Source organism: Aquila chrysaetos, chromosome 16 (assembly GCF_900496995.4).
Source record: "Aquila chrysaetos chrysaetos chromosome 16, bAquChr1.4, whole genome shotgun sequence".
In the NCBI taxonomy this organism is placed as follows: Eukaryota; Metazoa; Chordata; class Aves; order Accipitriformes; family Accipitridae; genus Aquila; species Aquila chrysaetos.
The window spans coordinates 19,575,282-19,598,389 of record NC_044019.1 but is presented as its reverse complement, the minus strand read 5'-3'; the positions used below and the strand labels follow the sequence as shown (position 1 = coordinate 19,598,389).

General features: G+C 43.9%; 1 protein-coding gene across 6 annotated transcripts in view; it reads right to left on the bottom strand.

Annotated features, from left to right (window-relative positions):
- The window catches only part of TEAD1 (TEA domain transcription factor 1), a 165,420-nt gene that overhangs the window by 6,099 nt on the left and 136,213 nt on the right, over positions 1-23,108 (bottom strand). For all 6 annotated transcript variants that reach the window (XM_030039068.2, XM_030039069.2, XM_030039070.2 and 3 more), the window contains 3 exons: positions 14,042-14,215; positions 2,383-2,523; positions 745-897 (listed from right to left, as the gene is read on the bottom strand). In XM_030039068.2, coding sequence (XP_029894928.1) covers positions 745-897; positions 2,383-2,523; positions 14,042-14,215 — 468 coding nt within the window. The remainder of the gene's footprint in view (positions 1-744; positions 898-2,382; positions 2,524-14,041; positions 14,216-23,108) is intronic.

Below are 23,108 nucleotides of genomic sequence, written 5' to 3'. Positions count from 1 at the left end.
CCGCCATCGCGCGGTCTTGGCTCAGCTTTCCTCAACCTGAGTCCCGCTTCAGCAAAGGGAAACGGGCGCACCCTTGTCACCTTGTGTTCACTTGCCGAAAGGCAGCTGAACGGGGAGCACGTGGCTCTGTGCTCGCAGCCTTACCTCGTCCCTGCACCGCCAGCCCTTGGTCCTGCCCGAATCCTACGGCGGCAGCAGCAGTGTGTGGCTCTAAACGCTTGGCTGAGGTGCCGCTGCAAAGGCACGGTGAAAGCGAGCTGGGTAACTGGATGAAACTGGCTTAAAGGCCACTCTGTGGCCCATTCTTCGTGCTTTAGGTCACCTGTTGGGCGTACCCATTACTGCACGCTTTCCTGGCCCAAGAACTAATTAACACCACTGACATTTGCAGTATTACAACTGACATCTCAGTAAGAACACATTAGATTAATGGGATGGTTCAAAGTTACTGCCTCAGGCTCCTACAAACACCAAATAGAGACTTGTACGAAAAAAAGAAGCAAGCTGAATTTTTGGAAGGTAACAAAGACGTTTGCTCGTGTTCTCAGCCAGCTTAGCCTTTTCATCCTTAGCGTCTATAGTGCACAATTCCAAGAGCATTACTCTGAAGTCAGTGGGATGATTTGTTTAGTAAGCAGCATGACTAAGGGATTCGGAAACTGGTTCTAAATATTACCAGTCAAGCAAGCCACACAAAGCCTGAGAGTATTTTAGAAATGGAAAAAATAAAAAGTGAGTCCGTACCAATAAAATTGTAAAATTTTCCAACACACTGTTCATCATGTATTTCTCTGGTAAATGCTTCAGCTTGTGTATGAAGTTGATCATATATTCACACATTGGAGAGCGATTTATTCTGTACACAAATCGGCCATTCTCAAACCTTGCATATTCAGTCTAAAAAAAAAAAAAAAGAGAGCATTTAGAATAAAATAATTCAGAAACAGCAAAAAAGTGAATGCTAAATCTGGTTTTTTTCTTTCTTTGTGTAGACAGAAAAAAGAGAAAGTGGCTCTCGGACACGCACACGCCTACTTGCTAACTCCCTGCCTGAGCTATACAGTGCCCTGCTAAAAATTCAAGGGCCCTTAATTATTAAAAGTTGTAATATCACTACTTGTTCTCTAACCTGTGAATTAAAAGACTGAACAGATGATGATTACACAAAGGTAAGTCCAAGTCAAGTAAAAATGAATTAAGCAGAAAACTTTGTGGTAAGATGATTTTACAGTAGTTTCAAGGCAACTGTCTGCAAAGGGAACAGCAAAAACAACCTTATATATTTATGCATAAATATACACATATAAACATAGCTATATATTTGCATGATTTAATATGCAAAGACTATTGTCTTGTGCAAAAGAAAGACACAAGACTACAGTCAGAAGAAAACCAGACTGATTTAGATTGCAGGAGCTCACAAGGGGCTGAAGGAGGGTAAGGCTGTGACTCTTGGACTCCTGCTACCCAGCTACCAATTGCTCGAATGAGCTACTCAGCGGCTCATGGGGTTTTTTGGCTTTCTCTAAGCTTGGAATAATGGAAATGATGGAAAACTTTTTTATGGTTGCCATGCACAGAAAACATATTTAGTATAAGAAGGACTTGAAGTGACCAGGATATCTATAAATGCTCAACCTGCAGCTCTCGGCTAAAAGTCTCGTACAAAATCTGTATTGCAGATAACAGATGTGGGTGTGGGGCCTGGTACACAGAAGACAAGTTAAATAGCTGCACTACCATTGTACAATAAATCAACTAGCTGCCTGACCACGCCATAGAATTCTGAGCTTAGAAAAGAAAGGGTAAAAAATAAATAAAGGTCCTTGCATGTTAAGAAAATATGCAACTTTGTATTCAAAAGCTGCTGGTGACCAGGGAAAGCATGCCTTTCTGCGTGTAATATAAGATAAAATAAGCATGGGTATAGATGAAACATAGGATGCCATCATTGGCTTTAAAATGTTTTAAAAAATTGAGATGCTAGAGGGTAGCTTGTCACTGTAGTATGGTCCCAAACCGGCTACGTGGCTGGCCGAGTGTTTGGAAGTGGGAGCACGAGCATTTTGCTTCAGCTCTTTTCTTTTTCTGCCAGGTGATGGAGGAGGCAGCACTGATGTCAGCTGCAGTTCCCCAGGAAGGGTGCCACAGGCAGCGGGGAGGAGGGTCTCCAAAGCAACAGGTGACTGGCTGTACTGTCACCAGCCACATGGTGATTTAAAATGAACCCAAACACTGCTGGGAAGAAAAATACTCTTTCAGAAAGGATTAGAGGAAGGAAGGAAAAGCCAGATAAGAGCAAAGTGAAGACGAGAGAGCGAAAGCCGAAGAAAATGAAAGAGAACCAAAGAATCATCCCACATATACCATCACAACACCCACCTCTACTTTTTCTACTACTTGCTTTCCAAACGAGCAGACTTTGGTGGAACAGGTGATTGTCATGTTTTCTGAGCTCTCGTACTGACTAGTGACTCCGTAAAACGCTCCTGTATCATCTTGAATGTTGCAGTTTAAGTCAGCCTGTTGGGAAAAAGTAATAGATGTTGAAGAGCTTATTTTTCATTTGACAATGTCAGTAGCGTAAGCTGTAATTAGCTCACCATTCTTTTCAGAAATGAGGGAGAGCAGGGGGAGTTTTATAGTGACAACAGTGACGGTGGAAAAAGTCTGTCAGGAAGTACCTGCCTAATTAATTGTTGCAGTAAAAACATTAGGGAAGCAGCAATTTCTTCAAACTTTAAACACCAAAAGACAACCCAGTATTTCTCTGGGCTACAGGTGATGTTCTTGTCTGGCAGACAGCTGATGCAGTCTCTGGAGCAAAGGGAATGATCACCTGCAAGGAGCCTGGCTCCAGAGCTCATTCCTCGGGAGGGAACCTGCCCTGCGGCCTCGAATTCAGCCAAGCCACCCCGCTCCTGAGGGGCCACAGTTCACTTTCTCCTTCTCCTTTCTTAAAGCAGTGAAATCCTCACGGCAAGGGGAGACAGCTGCACAACACGGGAATCGATATCTGATAAGAGTCTGTCAAGCCATATAGCCCTGATTCAGCAAAATACTTGACTGCACGGAGCTATATGGCACAACTCGCAGGCTTCACGTGAGCTGTGTGCGCACTGAGCTGTGCCTACAGCACCGGTAAAATATTCCTGGAAGGATGTGATTTCTTTTAGTATTTCTGTGCAGCCTGAATAACTATCCGGCTGCCTTTGATATCTAGCAACAGAGATTGAGACTTGCGGGATCAAATGAGGAACAGTGCTACCTTTAATTATTTATATCCAAATCCAAGTCCTGTGCACAGCATGATTAATTTGGCTACAAAGCAAGAGCACAGGTCACATGCTGAATCCAGCCTCCCCAGGCCTGCAGCAGCACTGAAGCTGTTCTGCCACTGTGCTCTTTGTCATCATGAATCCATTTTCAAAAGCCCTCAACTTAAAAGAGCACTAATATGGATACAGGCAGAGTCTAGGGATATCCACAGCTGGATTTGTTGATTCAGGCATTAGCTCTGCTAACATCTTTGGTGCCCAGAGTGGGCAGGGTTTTCTTTTTATGTGGAAATAGCTGATCAGCTACTGCAGCGTAACATCTAAGAATCGCTTGAATTTTTAACTTACTGTGAGACAAGCATTTTAGCAGGGAAATGCACTTTTGAAGCTGTTTCACTTGCAAGTCTAGCTCTGCTTGTTTTTATTGCTCATATAGAAGTGTAACACAAAAATTTTGACATATGCCTTTGTGTCTACCTTGAGACTTTTTAAAAACCCAGTTTACAGGTATGTTTATTTACTAGTTAGTGTGGAACATTTATAATCCTGCCTTCACTATAGTTCAGGCCATTTGTAACTGCTATTTAATTTTTAACTAGGCAACACCTCATTAATTCTACTCAGTGTCTACAGTCCTTATTTGTGGTACGACATTCTGAGGCAATATGCTGATAATAGCACATACTGAGCTAGCTTGTGGTACGGAGAAGACATAGGTCTGAGATTACTTCAGGCTGGCTTTGGTAAATTAATCAGTGGAGAAGTCTCCCGAGGTTTACACACAGTAACACAAACAGCCCTATAGTCACGTATTTTGCATAACAGAAAGAAATCCTATTGCTATTACACCTTGTTTCTTGCACATGTTTTGCATGAGGTCAGCAGTTAATGTTTAATGTACATCTAAAGCAGTGTGTTCACAGTGAGCTTTAAGAAACTGTTCCGAGCTAATAGTAAATAAGCAATTTGCCATTACAGCTGGCTTGCAATTGAAACATGAACAAACATCTAAACATGACAAACTGTAGCAGCCATCAGCCATGCCACAGCTGCTCCATCGGAATTTCTGAAGAATAGGGGTTTCTGAGAAAACAATTGCATTGTTGTTAATGATGTTAATAACAATGTTGCTAGTAATAATGTTGTTAATAATAATAACAACAACAACAACAACAATAATAATGATAGCAATCTCTTAAAAAGTGGTTATTCCTGCTGCTACCACAATTACAATTTTACTATCAAAACATTTTCTTTTTTCTTTTTCTTTTCAGATATGGGCAAAATATTGAAGAAATCTTAACTAAAATGCTCCTCACCATTTCATGTTGTCAAAAGAGTCAACCACATAGACCTTACATTTCGAGCTGCAATAACAACTGTTTATAGTTAAAAGAAAGAATAACTTTTTATCTGCTGCCTTCTGATTCTGAAGCCCACTGAAGAAAATACCTAATTGTTGTATTTACATGCTGACATTTAACCTGGAAAAGTAACACATGTGGCCATCTGGCACCCTGTTGATCACTCCCACAGCTCTTCCAACTCTTGCTGAAATCACCAGGAGTCCTGTGTACACAAAAAATACAGGCTGGGGCCCTGATGTTTGAATGAGGAGCACTTGAAATTATCACTCAAATGTCACGATTTACTCTTATGCAATCACAACGTTGTTGCAAAAGTCCCGTGATGATAATATAGACATGAATTATCTTTATTTGCTCTTTGATTTTTTTGAGTCTAGCACACAATAAAGGTGTTTTCAAGGAAGGACAGAATTTTCCTTTTAAACAACAGTTTTCATGTTCAACTAATTACAGACTGCTCAGAACTGAAGCTTTAAGACTTCTCCAAAAAGTGTAACACCAACATAAAAATCCCAAGAGCTGGCAATGGCAGATACTCTTAAATGAAGACTTCACCAAAGCCTCTTCTAATACTGAAAGATTTTTGTCTGTTCTCGCATACTAAACCAAGTCCTTCCCCTCAATCTGGGTTCAAACTTTTTCATTAGAAGCTGAGTACATGAACGCTAGGGAGGAGTGCATATCATTGCGAAGAGGGGATTGTCACATCAAGGAAGTATTCTGAACCAGGTATTGAAAGTTTTGTTCCATGCTGAATACATTTAGAAAAGAAGGAAAGACTATCACTGCTGGTAAAATACAAATCTTTGGTTCAAAAATTATGGTGAAGGACTTGGTAATTATATTGTTATGGCTTACATAGTAAGGGGTTTGTCTAAACACATACACCTGAAAGCAAAATTGTATTTCTTGAACTGACAAAAGCGGGTCACAATTAAACTTCAGGGTTGGTTTGTTTTGGGTTTTTTTTTTCCCTAAAAAGGTTAGAAGGCTAAAAAAAAAAAAAAAAACAAAACCAAAAAGGCTGTGCTAAAAATGGGCACTGATGTGGCTATGAGAGTTGTAGATGTAGCTTTGAGCAGGAATAAGGTGATGTGTTACCCCAGTATTCAGTTTTAGCAGGCTCCTTACTACAGTATTGATTCCAGGTTTTGTGTCTACATTTTAGAAAGGATGTTGGAAAACTGGAAAGTGTTCAGAAAAGAGTTACAAGAATGATTTCAGGTCTGGAAAACATCCTTTGTAGTGAATGACTAATGAAACTCCATCTACTTACTTTTTCCAAGGGAAGTTTTTCCACGACTTTGTCATAGCCTACAAGTTGCTACATGGGGAAGAGTCCTCTGATAGATTAAATCTTGCAGAAAAGGACATTAAAAGTCAGAAAGCTAAAGCTATGCAGAAGCTAAATGAGAAACAAGGCAGAGGCTGGTAACCTTGATGGCAATGAAATGCTGGCATAATTTTCAAATGTGGTGGAATCACCATTACTTGGGGTCTTTTTTAACCAAGCTAAGTATCTAACTAACAAACAGTGATGCTCTAGTTGAAGTAGGCTTATTGTCCAGAGGCAGACATTACTTAGTGAGGTTCACTGCCTATATTACAGAAGAGGCAAGACTAGCTAAATATAATAATAGCAAAATTGAAATATAGGAATTTATCTTATTAACCTCAATTAACCCTCTCCTCATAATTTCCTTTTTCAATGATCCCTGTGAAAAACGTGACACCAGTCAAGCTTCTGGAGCGCTGTGCTTGCAGCCTTTCATGCTGCAACCAGCTTCGTCTCATTATTTCCTTGGTACTCTGTCAGTAGCTGTTCTCTTGCATTTCAGACTCAGATTGCAAGTCTTTCTGGGCTATAAACCAGCTTTCCCTTCTGTGCAGCTTCTCATGCAACTATGCTCTGACCCATGGCTCCAGGAATTAGGGTTGATAAGCACTGTTGTAGCATATACAGATAAATAACCTTTTGAATGGTGATTTCAAATATATTGGCTTGATTTCAAATATGATGGTATTTCAAATATTATGGTATGACCACATGTGATGAACAGGAGTCCATTTACTCATTGAGTTTTAAAATACAAGATCAATACAATTCAGGAAAAAAAACCCCAACAACTTAAAAACACAAATGGAGGTTTTTTTTTTTTTTCCTTTCCAGAGTGAAACTCTAATTTTGATTTATTGCTAAGAACTGAGATTTATATTAGCTGAATGCATTTGGAGGCAGGAGAGGCACTCAGTTTTCTGGCACCCTATCTACAGCGGTTGTGTAAGAGCATGATTAATTCATTAATAAAGCATAGCTTGTCAATGGGTAGCACTGAAAATATTACGTATTAAGAGCACCAAGTGTTCGACATGCTGCACGGAGAAGCCTCTGCTAGTGTGCCAGAGCAAGCACCAAACCAGAGCTGGCTGCAACCAAAATAAAGAATAAAAATAAATTTTAAAAAAATCTTCACATTCACTTCAGAAGAGCTCTCAGGGTCTGTGTTAAAGGTGGGGGACAGAGGGTAAAGCGCTTGTGTAATAATAACAGCTTTGGCTAACAAAAAAGCAACTGCAGCAAAAAGTGCTGAGAAGTGTCTAAATCCTTCCTGCTGAGTAGAAGGAAAACAGCACCTACTGGAAACAGTGGGATTTGGGGAGGGCCAGACCAATTTACGCTGGCATTCGGTAGTTAACGTTAAGCACATAAGGTCACTTATTAACAACATATAGGTTTTAACAACTGCTGACTGCAGGGAGGTGTGTTACTCATATGACCGCATCATGCCTCCCCTCCTCCTCTCCAAAGAGTGATCAAAGAGCAGAGATTCCAAATTGTGAAGCAATTTTTTCCAACGGGAGCATCTGGGTTGTTGGCATGTTACACTGCAGCTCAGGAATTGCGTCCAGGTCTGCCACATGGTTGGGCTTGTGACGGACAGGCCAGGCTGCTCCGGCTTCCCAGCTGCTCGGCCCCTTCCACTCGTTAGCCAGCCTCAAGCGCTAATGCCCTCGCATCAATTTGCGAAGGGGTCCTCCGCAAGCGCCACGGGAGCCCCCTGCGCCGAGAGGGTCGTGATGGGGAAAAGAAAATGGACGTCTGCTTTCTTCCATATCTAATTTGTTTTGCATACATTTGCATGCTGGCCATAGACCCATTCACATTACGGATCCCATTTGTGAGTTGCAGATCATTTGCCAGTCAAAGCTGGCGAGTGTGCATGTGTGTCTGTGTGTGTGGAGGGAAATCCAAGATTCTAGATTATGCCATATAAATTACATGTAAAAATAGGAAAAAAAAAAAAAAAAAAAAAAAGGCAGTAGCCACAATTGTGTGTGCGTGAATGAAGGGCACAAAGAATCTCTGCACCTTTTAAGACGGCTGGAGGCACATGGGGATAAATTCAGGAGGGGGTGGGAGGAGACCACAGGCGCAAGCCATTTCTGAACACTGATTACATGCGTAAATTGTTTTGTTTCAGTGTATCACAAAGAGAAGGAGCATTATTTTTCATGCCACAGCTGTTTTGAATAAGAATAGGAATAAACTTAACTATCCTCCTCATGTTACTTACCACTAATTATGGCATATATTTACATTTATAAAACAGTGAAATTTTGGGGGACATAATTTAATGCCCCTTTATTGTGTAGATTCCTTTATTTCCATCCCACATTTGAATTTCAAAAATGTTTAGGACTTCAAAGCATCTTTAAAAGCTTGCCCTAATTATAATATGCATTACTTTCTAAAACTCCTAGTTTGCATTGCAGATTCCTGCAAATAGAGGCATTCATTTTAAACATCAATTAATATCATCCGTGCATCTTCAGATGAGTTTGGGTCTTTATTTCAGAGTTGCACTGAGCTCTGACTAAGCTTTCCTCAGTTTGAAGAATAGTTCAAGCTACTGCAAACATTTAAAATTAAGCCAGTGATCAGATCAGTAGAAAGCCCGACAGCCCAATATTAATTTCTATCAGCTGTTTTTTCCCCGTGGCACTAGTGAGAAAACATCCCTCCTCCTTTCAGATGTATTTGCTTCCCGTATCTGTTGCTGTAGCTGCAGAAGTCAGAGATCAGGTTGGCACAGAGCGTTTGGCAGTGTCAGAAACACAAAATCCACGGCCGCATTATTGCAAGGTGAGCTTACACCAGCACTAAGGATCCCAGCGGAGGCACGGACCCGCTGCACGGTACTGTAGGTTACTTGGAAAAGTCATACAAAAAGAGAATCCCTGCCTCAGCATTTGCAATCGGGGGTTGAGGCAAACTACAAGAGAGGAATAACTACCTGAACCTGAAGAATTTAACCTAGGCTGCAGTGGACAGATACGCACTGCTGAATTAACGTTCAAAGTGCTCCTAGTAGTGAAAAGCGTTTGCCGGATGAACTAGCGCTAGACAGGGGCAAGTTACAGAGCTAGCAAAGCTAGCGGGGGCATAAAGGGAGACACAGAGTTGCGCCTTCCTAGAGCAGTTCCCTTGCCGGAGTCAATGGAGATGTATGTGATCATAACAGCAGAGTCCAAATGAAGGCATTACTTGGGAGACGCGGCTGGGAGAGGCTGGATTCAAAAGGGAGGTGCTGTGAGTGGGGCAGAGGTACATCGACCTCCTGCAGGAGAAAGCAGAGAGCCAGGGGAGGCAGAGCACTGGGCAATCAATCAGCACTGCGGGCCAAGAAGGCTGGGCCAGCGATAATGTTTTAGGCAGACATTTTGGGGTAAAGCTGGAGGTGCAATCTATCATTTAGTTTGAACTCTTTCAGGAGGCCCAAGTGTGTTATTTAGTATTAGATAATTTAAGAATAGTAGTGAGTGATCAGCGGGGATAACATTAGATATCAATATGAGTGGAACGTCAACCAACAAAAGAAACCGATAGAGGCAACGTGTGTTCACTTTGCTTTTAGATAGGCTAATCAGAACTTCAAAGACCAGAAAACTTCAGGGCTTTTCTCAAGTCACAAAAACAGTTTAAGTACAAACTAACCAACCCGCATGTTGACCTTACTGAGATTAAGATTAGATGGCATGAATCATACCTGATTGTTTTACATAGATTGGGCTTATTTTGCTAGTGACTAAGGCAACAGAAGCAGGACTGTGCACTCAACCTGCACCCAGGGAAAGGTTTCATTTGCAGATATTCTGCAGCCTTGCCTGAATTCCGCGTCAGTGTTCTAGGAAATAACTTTTACCTTTATTTAAGAGCATTTATTTTTGTTTTCATTTTATATCCCTGTAATCTCCGGTTTCATATCACTGTCACACAAATTTCCTGTGCCATATTGTTAGTATGTTGTTCCTTATTTACTCATTGTACTGAGTGCACAACATACCAAGTAAAGCTCCTTCTATCTATTACTGCAAAAGCCTGTCTCTGGGGTGACTTCCCTGAACTCTCTGGTTCCCGGTGACTACCTGGGATAAACAGAAGAAAAGAGTCACTGCATTCAAGGTGCAAGACACGGACCAGGAAATTGCTTTGCAGGGCTGCAAGGTTGGTTGGTTGAGGTGGTGTAAAAGGAGAACTCTCTTCCTTTTATACCTCCTGCACTCTTAGGTAGGAAGAGGCCCAAAAGCGTGACATCCAGATGTGTCACCAGGACTGAGGCCAGAAGCTCATCCATTCCCAGCATCAGGCTGTATTTCACAGGAGATACAATCTGTATGAACCAATAAATCTCTGCAAAGCAAAGCAACACTTTGTTTTGTACTCCATACCTGTGATGCTTTGCAAAGTCAACTCCACAATTGCCAAATGTCTTCTTGCAAGATCTCAGACCTTTCCCTCCCACTTTTTTGTAATCAAACCTTATTACCTTTATCACAGGGAAAACCATGCTGCTGGAAGCCTCAAGCAGAACTAAATGGTAAAGAGCAAGAGGAGTAATCTTTCTGGCTACCAGAGCTAAGCCACTTTCTGCCTTAGTCATCCTCAATGCAAGTGCTCGTCTCTGGTCTTCCTGTTTCCCATCTTTCCTTTCCACACTAGACCTAATGTCTAAACAAAATACCCTTTGGGCTGCCTTCAGCAATGTGCCAACGTCTCTTTAAATCCATTTACAGGCTCACCATCCTTTCTGGCATCAAATCCTCACCTTCACTTTCAAGCTTCCACATGCCATGACACCCGCCTGCTTTCCTTCTCTGGTTTCCCTTGACTTCTTTCACTCATAGTCCCTGGTTTTCTTTTGTTGATTCTCCTTACAGCGCTTTCTCACCTGTACTTATTTGCCCAACACAAATTCATATTCCTCTTTTACTCACGTTACAATCAAATTCCAACAAAACGTGGACTGTCACTGGACACTGATGCTAGGATGCACTAGCTTACAGCGCTGAGCAAACTGTCGATGGTTAAATGATAATGAAGGGAGAAGACAACAAAAGGATGGGAAGGGGGAAATGGTTAAACAAAGGGTGAGAGAGAGTATTGTGAGTAAGCAATAACCACGCAACATGAACAGAACCTGGGAGAAGTTGAACTTTCAGGGTAGAAGGAGGTAGCGGATGATAAGGAGAGAGTGGATACTGATTCAGAAGTGAATACTTTTAATTTAAAAGAAAAGAACAAGAATACAGGAATTAATCTATTTTCATCTTAATAAACATGAAGTTACTAATAGGGTCAAAAAGATTGTCAGCAACCTTTGCGAGCTTTACAATGGTAATGTATGACTGTTTAGAACAGTTTCTCAATACTCCCCATGAAAATGGGAACAGCATCCTTTTTTTCTGAAGAAATGTCCTGTTGGGGGGAAAGAAATTAAGGACAGTGAGCTGACAGTTTAGGATCTAACTCTCATGACTAATTACACATCCACCTTCTGTTTTTCCTATACATATTTCTAGATGGGGACCACTGGTGTGAAGTTTATTCCTAGAAGGGCATTCATCGTGACTCTCGCTACACCCAAACACTGTCCCTGGCACCTTCCCTCTGCCTCACTCACTCGATGAGAGAGAAAATCCACTGGCCTATTTTAAGGTCGTGTCTTAGGAAGGCATTCTCCCCACATTTTTAATGTATAATTCAGAAGGATGTTAGCACTGTATGTTTTTTAATCTCTAAGTTAATACAACACAAAATTGTATTAAAAGACCATTACGTTGGAAGGCACAGTAAGGTTAGGAAATGTTGGATTGAAGTTGCCTGCACATCCTGACTGCTGAACTGCATCATGATACAGTCTTTGGCTACATGACTGCACACTCACCCTCTGAGCAGCTATACGATATTTCTTTGTCTTCACTACTCAGTGTGGCCCGGTCCCTATTTCCTGCACACCACTCAAAACCCGTGCTGAACAGAGTTATTAATTTTATAAAGGTTTTCTTCATGGCATTACCTTGATGCTTTATAAAGAGCCATGAGTTTGATTTCTCAGTGACCATCTGAGGTGAAGGGATGGTATCACCCCCACATTACAGATGGGGAACTGAGGCAAGAGTGTTAAAGGTGTGCAGTGCTTGTAGGAGATCAAGCAGAGAAGGCTGGCACTTGAATTTTCAAAGTCGTGAGTACAACACAGACCTTAGTGATCCAAAGAAGATCTCTACTGGCTTTAGACACATCTTTGAGCATTCAGGACACCTGAAAATCGGTTTCCACATTAAGAAAAAGCAGAACATACAATACATCAGTGACTGTATCACAAATTTCTGCTGCTTTCATGTCTAATATAAAGTCTGAGGCTTGTCATTCTCTATGGGAACTGAGAACAGGCAAGTGAGGCGACCTTCATTTTTGCCAGTGGGTTTCACAAGTATTTGTTATGCAAAGTGGATCGGTGAGATGATGGTCCTCAGTTCAAGCCCAAGTTTTGCAAGGAAATGTATTTAGTGGTCACAGACCCTTAGCCTCCAAGCTCTATTCCTCTGCAGCCAGATTTCTTCTGCCCTTACGCTTGTCCTGTTCCCACCTCTCACATACCTGTTTCTGCTGTATGCCTTCATCTCTATGTTTCCCCACAGGCTCCTTATTTCAAATGCTCCCTCTTCCCACTGCCTCCCTCTTTTTGACCCTACATTTTCACCTGCCTTTTCCAGGCTCCTGGTGGCTGCTGTGTTTCAGCTCCCAGTTCTCTGCTGCCTCCTATTCCTGGCCTCTTTGCTCAGCCAGCCCTCAAATGCTTGGTCTACAGCTCCCATTCCCTGTTTTAAGCACCATGAATTTCTCAACGGATTTCTTCTGCAGTCCAGCATACCTCCTGCTCAGTGGTTTATCCCTTCTACACCCAGATTTGAGAAAAGAGTCTCCCTCATTCCCAGTTTCCAGTTCCAAATCTGGTGCTACAGAAAGTCTTGGCAGGATAGGAAGTCTGGGGTATGTACAAGGCGGAGAATATTTCAAGTCACATCATAGATAAACTTTAACTGAAAGCAATAAACACCAGGAAATCTGATCATAAGCAGTGATTCCAGATCAACCCTTTCTGCTTTCAGCCTCAACCTGTCCACCCTGTAATTAAACCCTGAATATGCCCCTTTCACTGAGGTTTTAAAAGGCAAATTTAAAATGTTTAGATGATAACTGTTGCTATGAAAAGGAGTATACCACAAAAAATACCCCAACAAAGTAATGAGTAGAAAAAGCTTTAGTATAAGGTCCAGCCTGGAGATTTGATGATCCTTTTGTATGAACCTTTAGCACTACTAACATGAGATTTTGTAAATACAATAAGAAAAATCTGATGTATCAATTAAATTTCTCACAACTAGATCAATATACCACATCTGAGCCTCCCATTCAAATTCTTTTTTCACTCTTGCTCACAACTGATATGAACAGATACAACTTTTGGAGCAGACTCCCATGGCTGACTAACAAAAAGGCAAGGGGAAAGCAGATGTGCTCTAGGAACCAAAAAAATGTTTAAGAAAAAGCCTGGAACCCTCCCAGGCTCACAGTTGTCCTGCCGCACACTCAGTTCACATCCTACTTGGTCCTATCTGCATAAGTGCGGATCAGTCGGATCAATCCCGATCGCGGGACTGATACTTGTACTATTTGCATTTGGCAAGAGTTCAGCATTTGAAACACTTAAAAAGCAGTCTCCATTTCTGCTGCTTCCCCGTTTTTCCTCGGACCACTAGATGGCAGTTCCCCATTTACAAACGAGGGCTCTCGTTACCTGTTTGCTCCTGCCCAGCAGCTGTGTCAAGCACAGTTGAGGCACGCATCTGCCTTTGCATGTCATCTGCAACACAGACTTCTGGTGGAGCTGTCAACTAGAGGGGCTCTGGGCCAGCGTCCTACCTGAAGGATATACAGCTTTGCACTTTTAAATGACGACAGGAGAAATTTCCACAAGCACCCCAAAGGGTGCTAAACACTAAACACAGGCCTTATGGACAAGAGAGTTCTTCACGTCGTGTCTTACTCACCCAGAATTTTACGAGGAAGAAAGCGTTTTGGGGCCCCTTCCCAAACAGTTCCTTTAGACCGCCCTTCTTTTCAGGGAATTTGTCATAAATCTGACGAATGTCCACCGATTCAAGCAACGGGTCATTGTAAGAATGGTTAGCGTGTCCAATGTGTACGAAGAGGTGTTTATTGTACTGCAAGAAAGAAACAGGAAAATCAGTGCTGTACAAAAAGAACAGAGGTTCCTTACGGCACGGGCCTGCATGTGTTCCTGCGGAGGGTAGCGCGCTTTGATGGATTAAATGACTCGCACATTACTCCTGGGACTATGATTTTCTGCAGTATGATTTCCATGAACAACTTTAGTGATTGTGTCATAGCCTCTTGTGAACAAGGGTCAACATCAAAAAACCTGTGTCCCTGCTGCAAACCACAAAACATGGTCATCTTCAAGGGAGTAATTTACACTGAAAGACCCAGCGGCAGCACAGTAATAGAAGAGCCCTTAGCAGAGCATAATAAGATGAACATGATCATGAGGAAAGCCCATTTCTGCTTCTTTAAACCATGCCTTTTAATGTCCCATATCCTCAGAGAGGGAATTTCTGCTAGTGCCACAGAGCCCACACATATACACCTCCTGTTTGCCTATTAAAAAATCCCAAACCTCTATCTATAGCATATGCTAATGCCACTTAACTAAAAGAGATGGAAGGGATTTTCTTTTAACTAACTCCTGAATGACAATAACGAGAAGGCCAGTTACTCTGTGTTGCTGTTACGATAGAACTGGTCCTCACTGTATGTCCTCCAGTATTTTGACCCATGTAATACTAAAGAGCCAAACTTTTACCACTTCCTTTGGGAGCTAGCTCTACAGATGACCATCTCTGCCAAAACACGTTCAGCTTCAATTTCCTATTGCTTAACTTCATCCCATCGCACCTCATTATAATCACGGGAATCACCTCAGCAACCCCTTTCCTGCCTGAGGGAAATCCTTGGCCCAGTGAAGTCCCCAGCAGCCCCTACTGAGTCCAATATGGTCTTTTAGGGGCTGCCATTTCTCCAAGACGAGAGCACCTTTCAGCACCTGAAATGAAGGTGGAAGGACGAGCCCCCAAGACCCTCTGCCAGTCAATCAGCAGCTCATAGTGTCATGTGAGCAGAGTGAAGGAGCTCAAGAGTTCCAGGATTAAACACTGGGGTTTTTAACCATGCAGATCACAAAACATTTTGCTAACTCAATTAAAGGAAAGTTGATATGCAGTCAACGAACACTAGAAAACCCTGTCTTATTGAACAGATGCTGTATATAAGGGGCAATTCCCAAAAGCTAAGCACAAATAAAATATTTAAAACCCCAAAGCAGACTTCATTTAAGCTATTTTGTTTACTATATACCTGCCGAATGAACAAATTGAAATGACAAATCTAAATTAATTGGACATCCACTCAGAGCCTTCCTTTGGTGTATGCAGCGCCTTCCCCAGCAGATGTCCAAAACTCTGGGGAAAAGGAAATGGACTGGCTAGATTTCTGCACTTAGGAAATAACATTGAAATCTATTTAAAAATCATCTAGCACAGTGAAATCTGAATTTAGAATCAGAAAACACTCATCTGTGTATGGGGCCAAAAATGAGATACGGTCCATGCTTTTTACAGGGTTGTATTTCTTTCGTAATTTTGTGGAAGGAAAAAGGAAAGCGTAACACTTTATTAAGGTATTTGCACAAGCAAGTCCCAGTCTGAGAGCACTGGTTATATGGATTTTCCTTGCAGCCCTCCTTCAAAATAATGCCATCCCAGCTGCTTCTGTGCACAAGTGGAGAACTTACCCAGCCTTTAGCTAGTGCATGTGGAGCCCAAAAGGGGCACAGCTGATCCAGAGAAGCTGTTTCTACCCTGAAGAAGAAAACAAGCATGGCAGAGAAATAAACAGGCGGTGGGGAGCTGAATGCACGCGTGCAGGAGTGAGTGTGCCCACAAACATGTGCCAGCTAGCCCTCACCCAGCACTGGTTTAGCTTGCACACTGATCACTTACACACGATACAGGAAATCACTGTACTGGTTAGCAACCATGAGTGCCTACCATAACAGTGTTCATGGTCAGATTTAGCATGTTTCTTTACCCAGTAGTGGTAAAAGTGGACTAAGGAGGCATTTTAACATGACAAAACAAACAAAACAAATGCAGAGTAATATGAGAAAGCACCATGGCTCCAACTTTTGGTTTTTTGACACTGTTGTCACTTACTTAGTTCGCAGTACTGTGAGTAAATAACTAAAAGTCACGCTGAACATTTCTTATGTATCTTGCTGCCTACTGAAAAACTTAGATCTCAGTAAAATGTATCAGTGCCCCATATACCTGGGAACTGCCAGGAATGCAAGAAAGGGAATCCAGAAACCTGCTCCTGTTGCTTTCCTAAGCTACCAGGGGTGAAGTACAGGAGGACGGGGCACGGGCTGGGTCGCTGACCGTGGCTATCGACGGAAGCTTGTCTGCTATCAGGCAAACATCTCCATTTCTCAAGGAGAATGATGAGAATTGTCCGGTAGAGGTAAGCACTTCAGCCTTCTCTGAAAAATTAAACCAAAACATTTCCCTTCCCCCAGCACCCCTGTAGCCTGCTTAGGAGTGCCCAGCAGTTGTGCTCTCCCTGGGGATGTGAGGAGCCCCAAAGCATCTCTCTGCTCTCACTCGTGCAGAGTAAGGGCTTGAAAAACCATCCCCATCATTAGTGACCAGGTTATTATTTATTTTGGGATTGTTTCCTCTCAGTCTTCTCTGCTGGAGTTGTTCCAGGTTGTACAAATAACCACATTTTTATAGGAACAGAACTGAGGGCTCAGGTTCTCCTGCGCCCAGGAAAGTGTCCTCCCTAAGAGTGTCTCTCTCCCCGGCCCAAAGGTGGCTGTGGAGTGAAGGAGGAGGGGAAAGCTGTATTTTACAGTTTGGCAACTGCAAATTCCCAAGACAATTCACACACTGTACCTTATTCTGCAAACCAGGAAAACATACAAATTGCTCAGTATCCAACTTCAGTAAAAGCAAACACATTTATAGGAACACGGAGCATGAAGTCTTAATACTGTTTAAATATAAAAGCAAAGTTAAAGGCAGCTGTAAAGCTACCACAGTTGTCTGTGGAGCTCGCCAAAGTACCAGATGCTGCTGCAGCAAAATTTCCGAGTGGGTACAGTAGGACAGATGGTATGACATCACCTGACAACATTCTTAGGACAGAAATGTTTATTTTGATATTGCAATGTGTGATTATTTTCTCCTTATGTTGCTGCAATTCCTATGCTAAGTACAATCATTACTAACCTAATTAGATATGGCATATTTCTACGAACTAACAAACGATAATATAATATTCGGAGCAGGGTAAGTGGATACTGAAATGATCCCTATCGTTTTTATACAAACATACTCCATGGCAGGAATTTATGCATAGATAAAAGCAAAGAAGCTAAGTTGTATGCCTATATTTTTGAACCCATTAGTGTCTGAAAAGCTTAAAAACATCCTCGTTATACTGAGAATTCACAGTTATTTTAGACTGAGTATTCCAGAGTCATTGAAGTACCTTAGGTGCTGAGGAATTTACTCATGCTACAGCATTTGAAGGATTTGCATCCGGCATCGGGGTACTAACGTGCTTTAGATGCTGTAAACTATCATAGGGCAAATCCTGTATTTTCAGAGGATAAAAGCTACATAAAAATACAAAGAACAATTTCAGCTACGTCTTCAGCGTCTGCATTACACAACATGCCCTGGAGATGGCCGCCTCTTACTGAGCTCCTTTCCTTAAAAAAATTCTAACTATCCAAAGAATGCAGTAAAGCCATGAAATATGACTGTTGTCAAATAATACCACGAGAAAAATTATAATCCACTTAGGAATTTAAAAGAACCAAGACAAATTGCCAATGGCAGGGGATGCAAGCATTTAAGCTGGTGCAGAACAAAGACAAACCACCTACATTTGTTTTATCAGCCAGCATATATATTTGTCACAGCTCCTCACCGATTTTGCACTTATATTCTAAGGCAACAGTCTTTCCAACCCATGAAATGCAGGTTTGCTCTCTCTGCCACATCTCTGTGTTCCCCACACCTGTGGAGCTAACGCCAAGCCTTGGCAAGCCTGTATAGGACAAAGTTTTTTATTAAACAGTGGTGGCCAAGATGCAGATGGCAGCGAAGCCAACCCTCTCGTGCTCCTGGTGCAGGCGAGCTGGGCGTGCCGAGCTGCGGGGGTACCCGCTCCATGGCTGCTCCTGTCCGTCGGGGCTGCACGGCCCTACATAACCACAGTGAGCAGAACGCAGGGGCTGAGTGGCTCCCCGGCCCTGCCGAGGCTGGGTGACGTGGACGCGGAGCAAGGTGGAAGGCAGGTGGCCTGAGAGAGGACCCCAGCAGCTCCTTCTGCAGGGATGACCTGCACAGCCATGATTTAAGAGCCCCCCCCCCCCCCCCCCCGGATCGCACACACACGCCTGGGAGTCATCCCCGCGCTGGTGCGGGAGGTGGTGTAAGATCCTCTGCAAACAGCCCTGGCCCCGCAGCGGGACAGCGAGCTGGCAGCTTGCTGGACCTCGCGCACTCACGGGGCGGTTGAGCGGGACGGGGAGGGGGCAGCACCCCGCCGCCCCGTCTGCCCTGCACGGCCTAATAACAGCGCCTTGCTAGCTGGGCTGCTTCATGAGATCTGTAGGTTCCTGCAAATTTCAAGCGTAACAACCACGAGGGTGAGGCCATCGATATCACTACCTGCAGCAACAAATCCTTACGATAAAATACCATGGGGAGAGGCTGGCAACTTGGATGGATTGTAGTCTTGTGTGCTGCAGGTCTTCTCTCTCCCTGACACAGAGGGACAGCCTCTTGGCTCTCTTTGGACTGAATATATTCTGTACTGGAGGTCACAAGGACTACCGCCGCAGCTCAGAGGGGCGGGTGAGTGGAAGGCAGGTGGGACAGCCTGAGCTTTCACTGAAACGAGAGAAAACAGCACTGCTCCGGTGCCTGGCACCATGCAGTGATTCCCTCTGTACCTCCACAGACCAGTCCAACCCGTCTTTTAAAAATGTACCGCTGCCTGTGCAGCAACTGCACTTTTGGAGGAAAAAGGAGCCAGCTGGGGTGGACTGATTAAAAACCAATCACTAGTATATCAGCAGTCTGCATGCAGCTCTAACCTGTACCCTGCCCAGCCTCAGCTCTGCTGTCTCTCTGTATCTTGTAAATCTGACACTCTTTAATTTCCTGCTGATGTAAGAAAATCACTTGGTCTGCCAACAATTTTTCTTATTTTCACCAAAACACTAGTAACTGCACATTTCATTCCTGTTGCTGTTGTCCTCCACTGAAGCAGATTGGGAGTTATATTTATAGCATTTTAATGCTATAACTGGAGTCTGTACCAACTCCTGTTACTAAGGTTTTTAACACTTTCATGTGAAATGTTAATCAAACTTTCTGTGTTTGTACGCTACGATACAACTGCATGGTCAACCTAGTCTTTCAAGGACCTCCACCCATTTCAGACTCCTGCCTGGGTCTGCTGAGGGACTGAATCAGGCAGGAACGCGAAGTAGAAGGAGATCTTTGGCTACTTTATGGTTGCAGAAATGGGGAGGTAGGTGACAAGCGAGGGCAGTTCCCAGCCCCGACACGTTAATGTTGCCCAGCACTTCCCAGCTACTGCCACAGGAGTCCCAGTGTGAAACTGGGACTTGCTGGTTGGGCAAGGTGCTCACACAACAGTTTCAGTGGCTTTCCGGCAACAGTGAAGATGCGTCCTTCAGTTCTGGCCTGTCTGATTTGAGACCCTGCGGTCCCAATTCCAGAAGTGCTGAGTGCTCAGATGGGAAAATTATGCCTGAATATAGGAAGCTCTCAATAATGCTAAGTACTCTGCAAAATCAGGCTCATGACAAATCAAAGGGGACCCTCAAAATCAGCGGCCCATTCATTCTTTTGCACCTGAAGTTCTTGGTTTGTCAGATGTGAGTAATAATGCTCCTTCATCTAAAAAATGACTGCACTAATACATCCGTGAAATGCAAATGGGAGGAATTATTAATTCCGTTTGGAAGAGAGGTTAGACAGTGCACAGCGAGCAGGGCACGGGGCCACGCGTTTCAACAACAGAAGAAAACAAACTACTGAATAGTTACTTATCAAAGAAAGGCCATCTACATCTACACTGAACGAAGCGGGAACAAACAAACACGTAAGCCTGTAATTAACCGCTGCATTGTCGAGCAGACGCACGAGGACATCTCCCAACTTCTGAGAGCTTGACTTTGCAGCCCAGCTAAACAACTCTGGGGTGGCTGTAGGGGCGGGGGAAGCCGCAGCGGAACGAGACGGGAAAACGGGGGGCCGAGGCGCAGCCAGGTGCACGGCCCCTCGGGGCGAGCGCGAGGCGGGCGCTCGGGGTTCGGCGGGCAGGCAGGGCGGGCGGTGCGGGGGAGACGCGCAGCCGCAGCCCACCGCGCTGCCGCCGCCGGCCCAACCCACGCGTCCCCCCACTCCTCCTCCCCGTGGGAACAGCACGGCGCCGTGGGAGGCAGAGGGCCCCCCGCTGGGATGACAGGACCCCAACCCCACCGCCCCGGTTTTACGGCTCTCCCGGGCTGGTCGCAGGCGCTGGGTGCCCGGGCTCTGCTCCAGCTACCCCACAACCTCACCCACTCGCTCCTTCCCTCCTCCGCGACGCCGCGTTTCCCTGGTCAGACCCCGGTGCCCTGGCTAAACCCCCTGCCCTGGGGGTTTTCGGTGCCCTGGCTAAACCCCCTGCCCTGGGGGTTTTCGGTGCCCTGGCTAAACCCCCTACCCTGGGGGTTTTCGGTGCCGGGCTTTGGGGGAGTGCCGGCGGGGACACGGCAGGCCCAGGGCACCGGCCGCGACGCAGGGCCTGGCGGAGGGGGCCGCCATCGCCGCCGGCGGCCCCCTTCGGTTAAGCAAAACCAGCGCTTTTAATTTTGCTGGGAAATTCCCGGCAGCGGTGGTGGGTTTTGGGAAAAGGGAGAGAGCGTGCGTGAAGGCAGCAGCGAGAGCACGGTCAGTCAGGCCCCTGCAGTCTTTCCACCCGTCCTCAGCGCTTAACGTGGGCCGACTTCGAGGAACAAATCGCGCTCGGTCTCTGTACCCGCTCCGCCGCGTTTTCACGCCAGGGCCCTCTCCCGCAGAGCCCGTGTCCTGACCCTGCGACTGGGCTGGGGGAGCTGGCCCCGGCCTCCTGCCACATCTCCACGGGGTCCCCTGGGAACGCTGCCGGCCGGGAGGTCTGCTGTGACGCCACGGTTTCAAGATGGGAGCCTGTGTCAATGCCGGACCCCCTTGAAGTGGTTTCTTGGCACTTTGAACTATGGACACCTGAATATGAACATTTTACAGAGTATGACATTCGCTTCCCAGCGCCAACGCATAGCTCTCCAGCACTGCAAAATAAACGACCCCCGCAATTAGCTAAACTTTGTCCGATTTCAGATTAAAATGACCTCAAATCCTGAGTCTGCCACTCCAAGACGTTCATCCCAGTGTGGGTTTGCTTCCTCGTCCTTTCACATGACAAAGACCCTAAACCAAGGACTTCCTCACGACTGAAATGCCGAACTGCTTGTTATACTGTTTACAGGGAATACGGAAAGGATAAGCAATGCTTGTAACAATGGATATTGTTCAAAGATGGAGGGCTTCTTTTGAAAAGATCTCATTTATTTTTCATCACTTAGGTGGTTTGATTAACTTTGGTGAATTTTACTGCATTTGGCTAATGATAGCAGGCTGTTTTTATGGCCCTTGAGCAATTGCTTTCACTTTCTGGTTCTCAGGCACAATTCTCCCTGGGCTCACAAAGCCCTTTTACAACAACAATAAAATCTGAATTAAAACATAAAGAATATTTTATTTCTTTACCACTCTTTAAAATACATTTTGAAATTTGGACCTAACACAATCTGACAGTTTGGTTAGTTGGATTAATACTGAAAATGCCGATCGGTCATGTTCTTTATAGCCCTCTATAGATATTTTAGATGTAAAGCTGTCTGAAGGGCTCGCAGTAGAAATGAATGTGGCAGCAAGAGTGAGAATACTCGAAGAGGAAAAGAAGAAAGGGCTTTTTTTTTTGTTGGGTGGTGGCAGGGTTTTTTTCCTGATTGGAAAGCAAGCTTGAAAATATATATATATATATATATATATATATATATAAAAAATAAAATACTTGGAATTATTATCATTTCAGTGTTATAGTCTTTGTATTTTATAGCTACTTGTATAACAGTCGATTGCTTAGATCCCTTCTAATCTGCTTGCATACTCAGTTTATATTTGTTAGGGAACTTGGGATTACTTGGTTTAAGCATTTGTCCTGAACTTTCACAGAACCACTACAGTAAAAATGGAAAGCCCCCATTAAGGAAAACCTGTCTGAAAGCAACAGATGGGTACATAAACTTGTTAATCTGTTGAGAATATAGTTATATATGGTAGGCAATAATTAAAGGTAACTAACTAAAACGCTGGTGCTTGGACCTACACGGGCAGCTTCTATGCACCATTTAGGAATTGTACTTGAGCGCAAAATGCCACAGAAGGAAAATACAGCTTGACATTTGTAAACTGAATTGATTTTCATGTAAAAGGAGAAGTAATTTTACCCATCCTTAACTGCAGAGTCAGTATTCCAAGATTTTGCAACTGTGCCATCTTATGTCTCCCAGACTATCTTCTGCCATGCAGAGTTACAGTGAGGGTTGCTTATTGTTTCCTTTCTATATTTTTTCTTTAGTTAATGGAACAATTTTGTGGCTAGGCAAGGGAAAAAAAGTCAACAGCCCTCCACAAGTGACAGGACTCTAAGGAGCACATTTTCGACCCACCAGAATGCCCACTCTAAATTAACATAACTGCCTGACATTGAGGGGCTTTTGTACTTTTAAACACCAATTGCCATTGGAAGAACCCCAGAAATGTTTAAGGCCCCACTCCTACAATGAATTCCCTGTGGGTGGACCTTTATGCCCATGCACAGCCCCATTGAAGTTGCTGGAAGTCA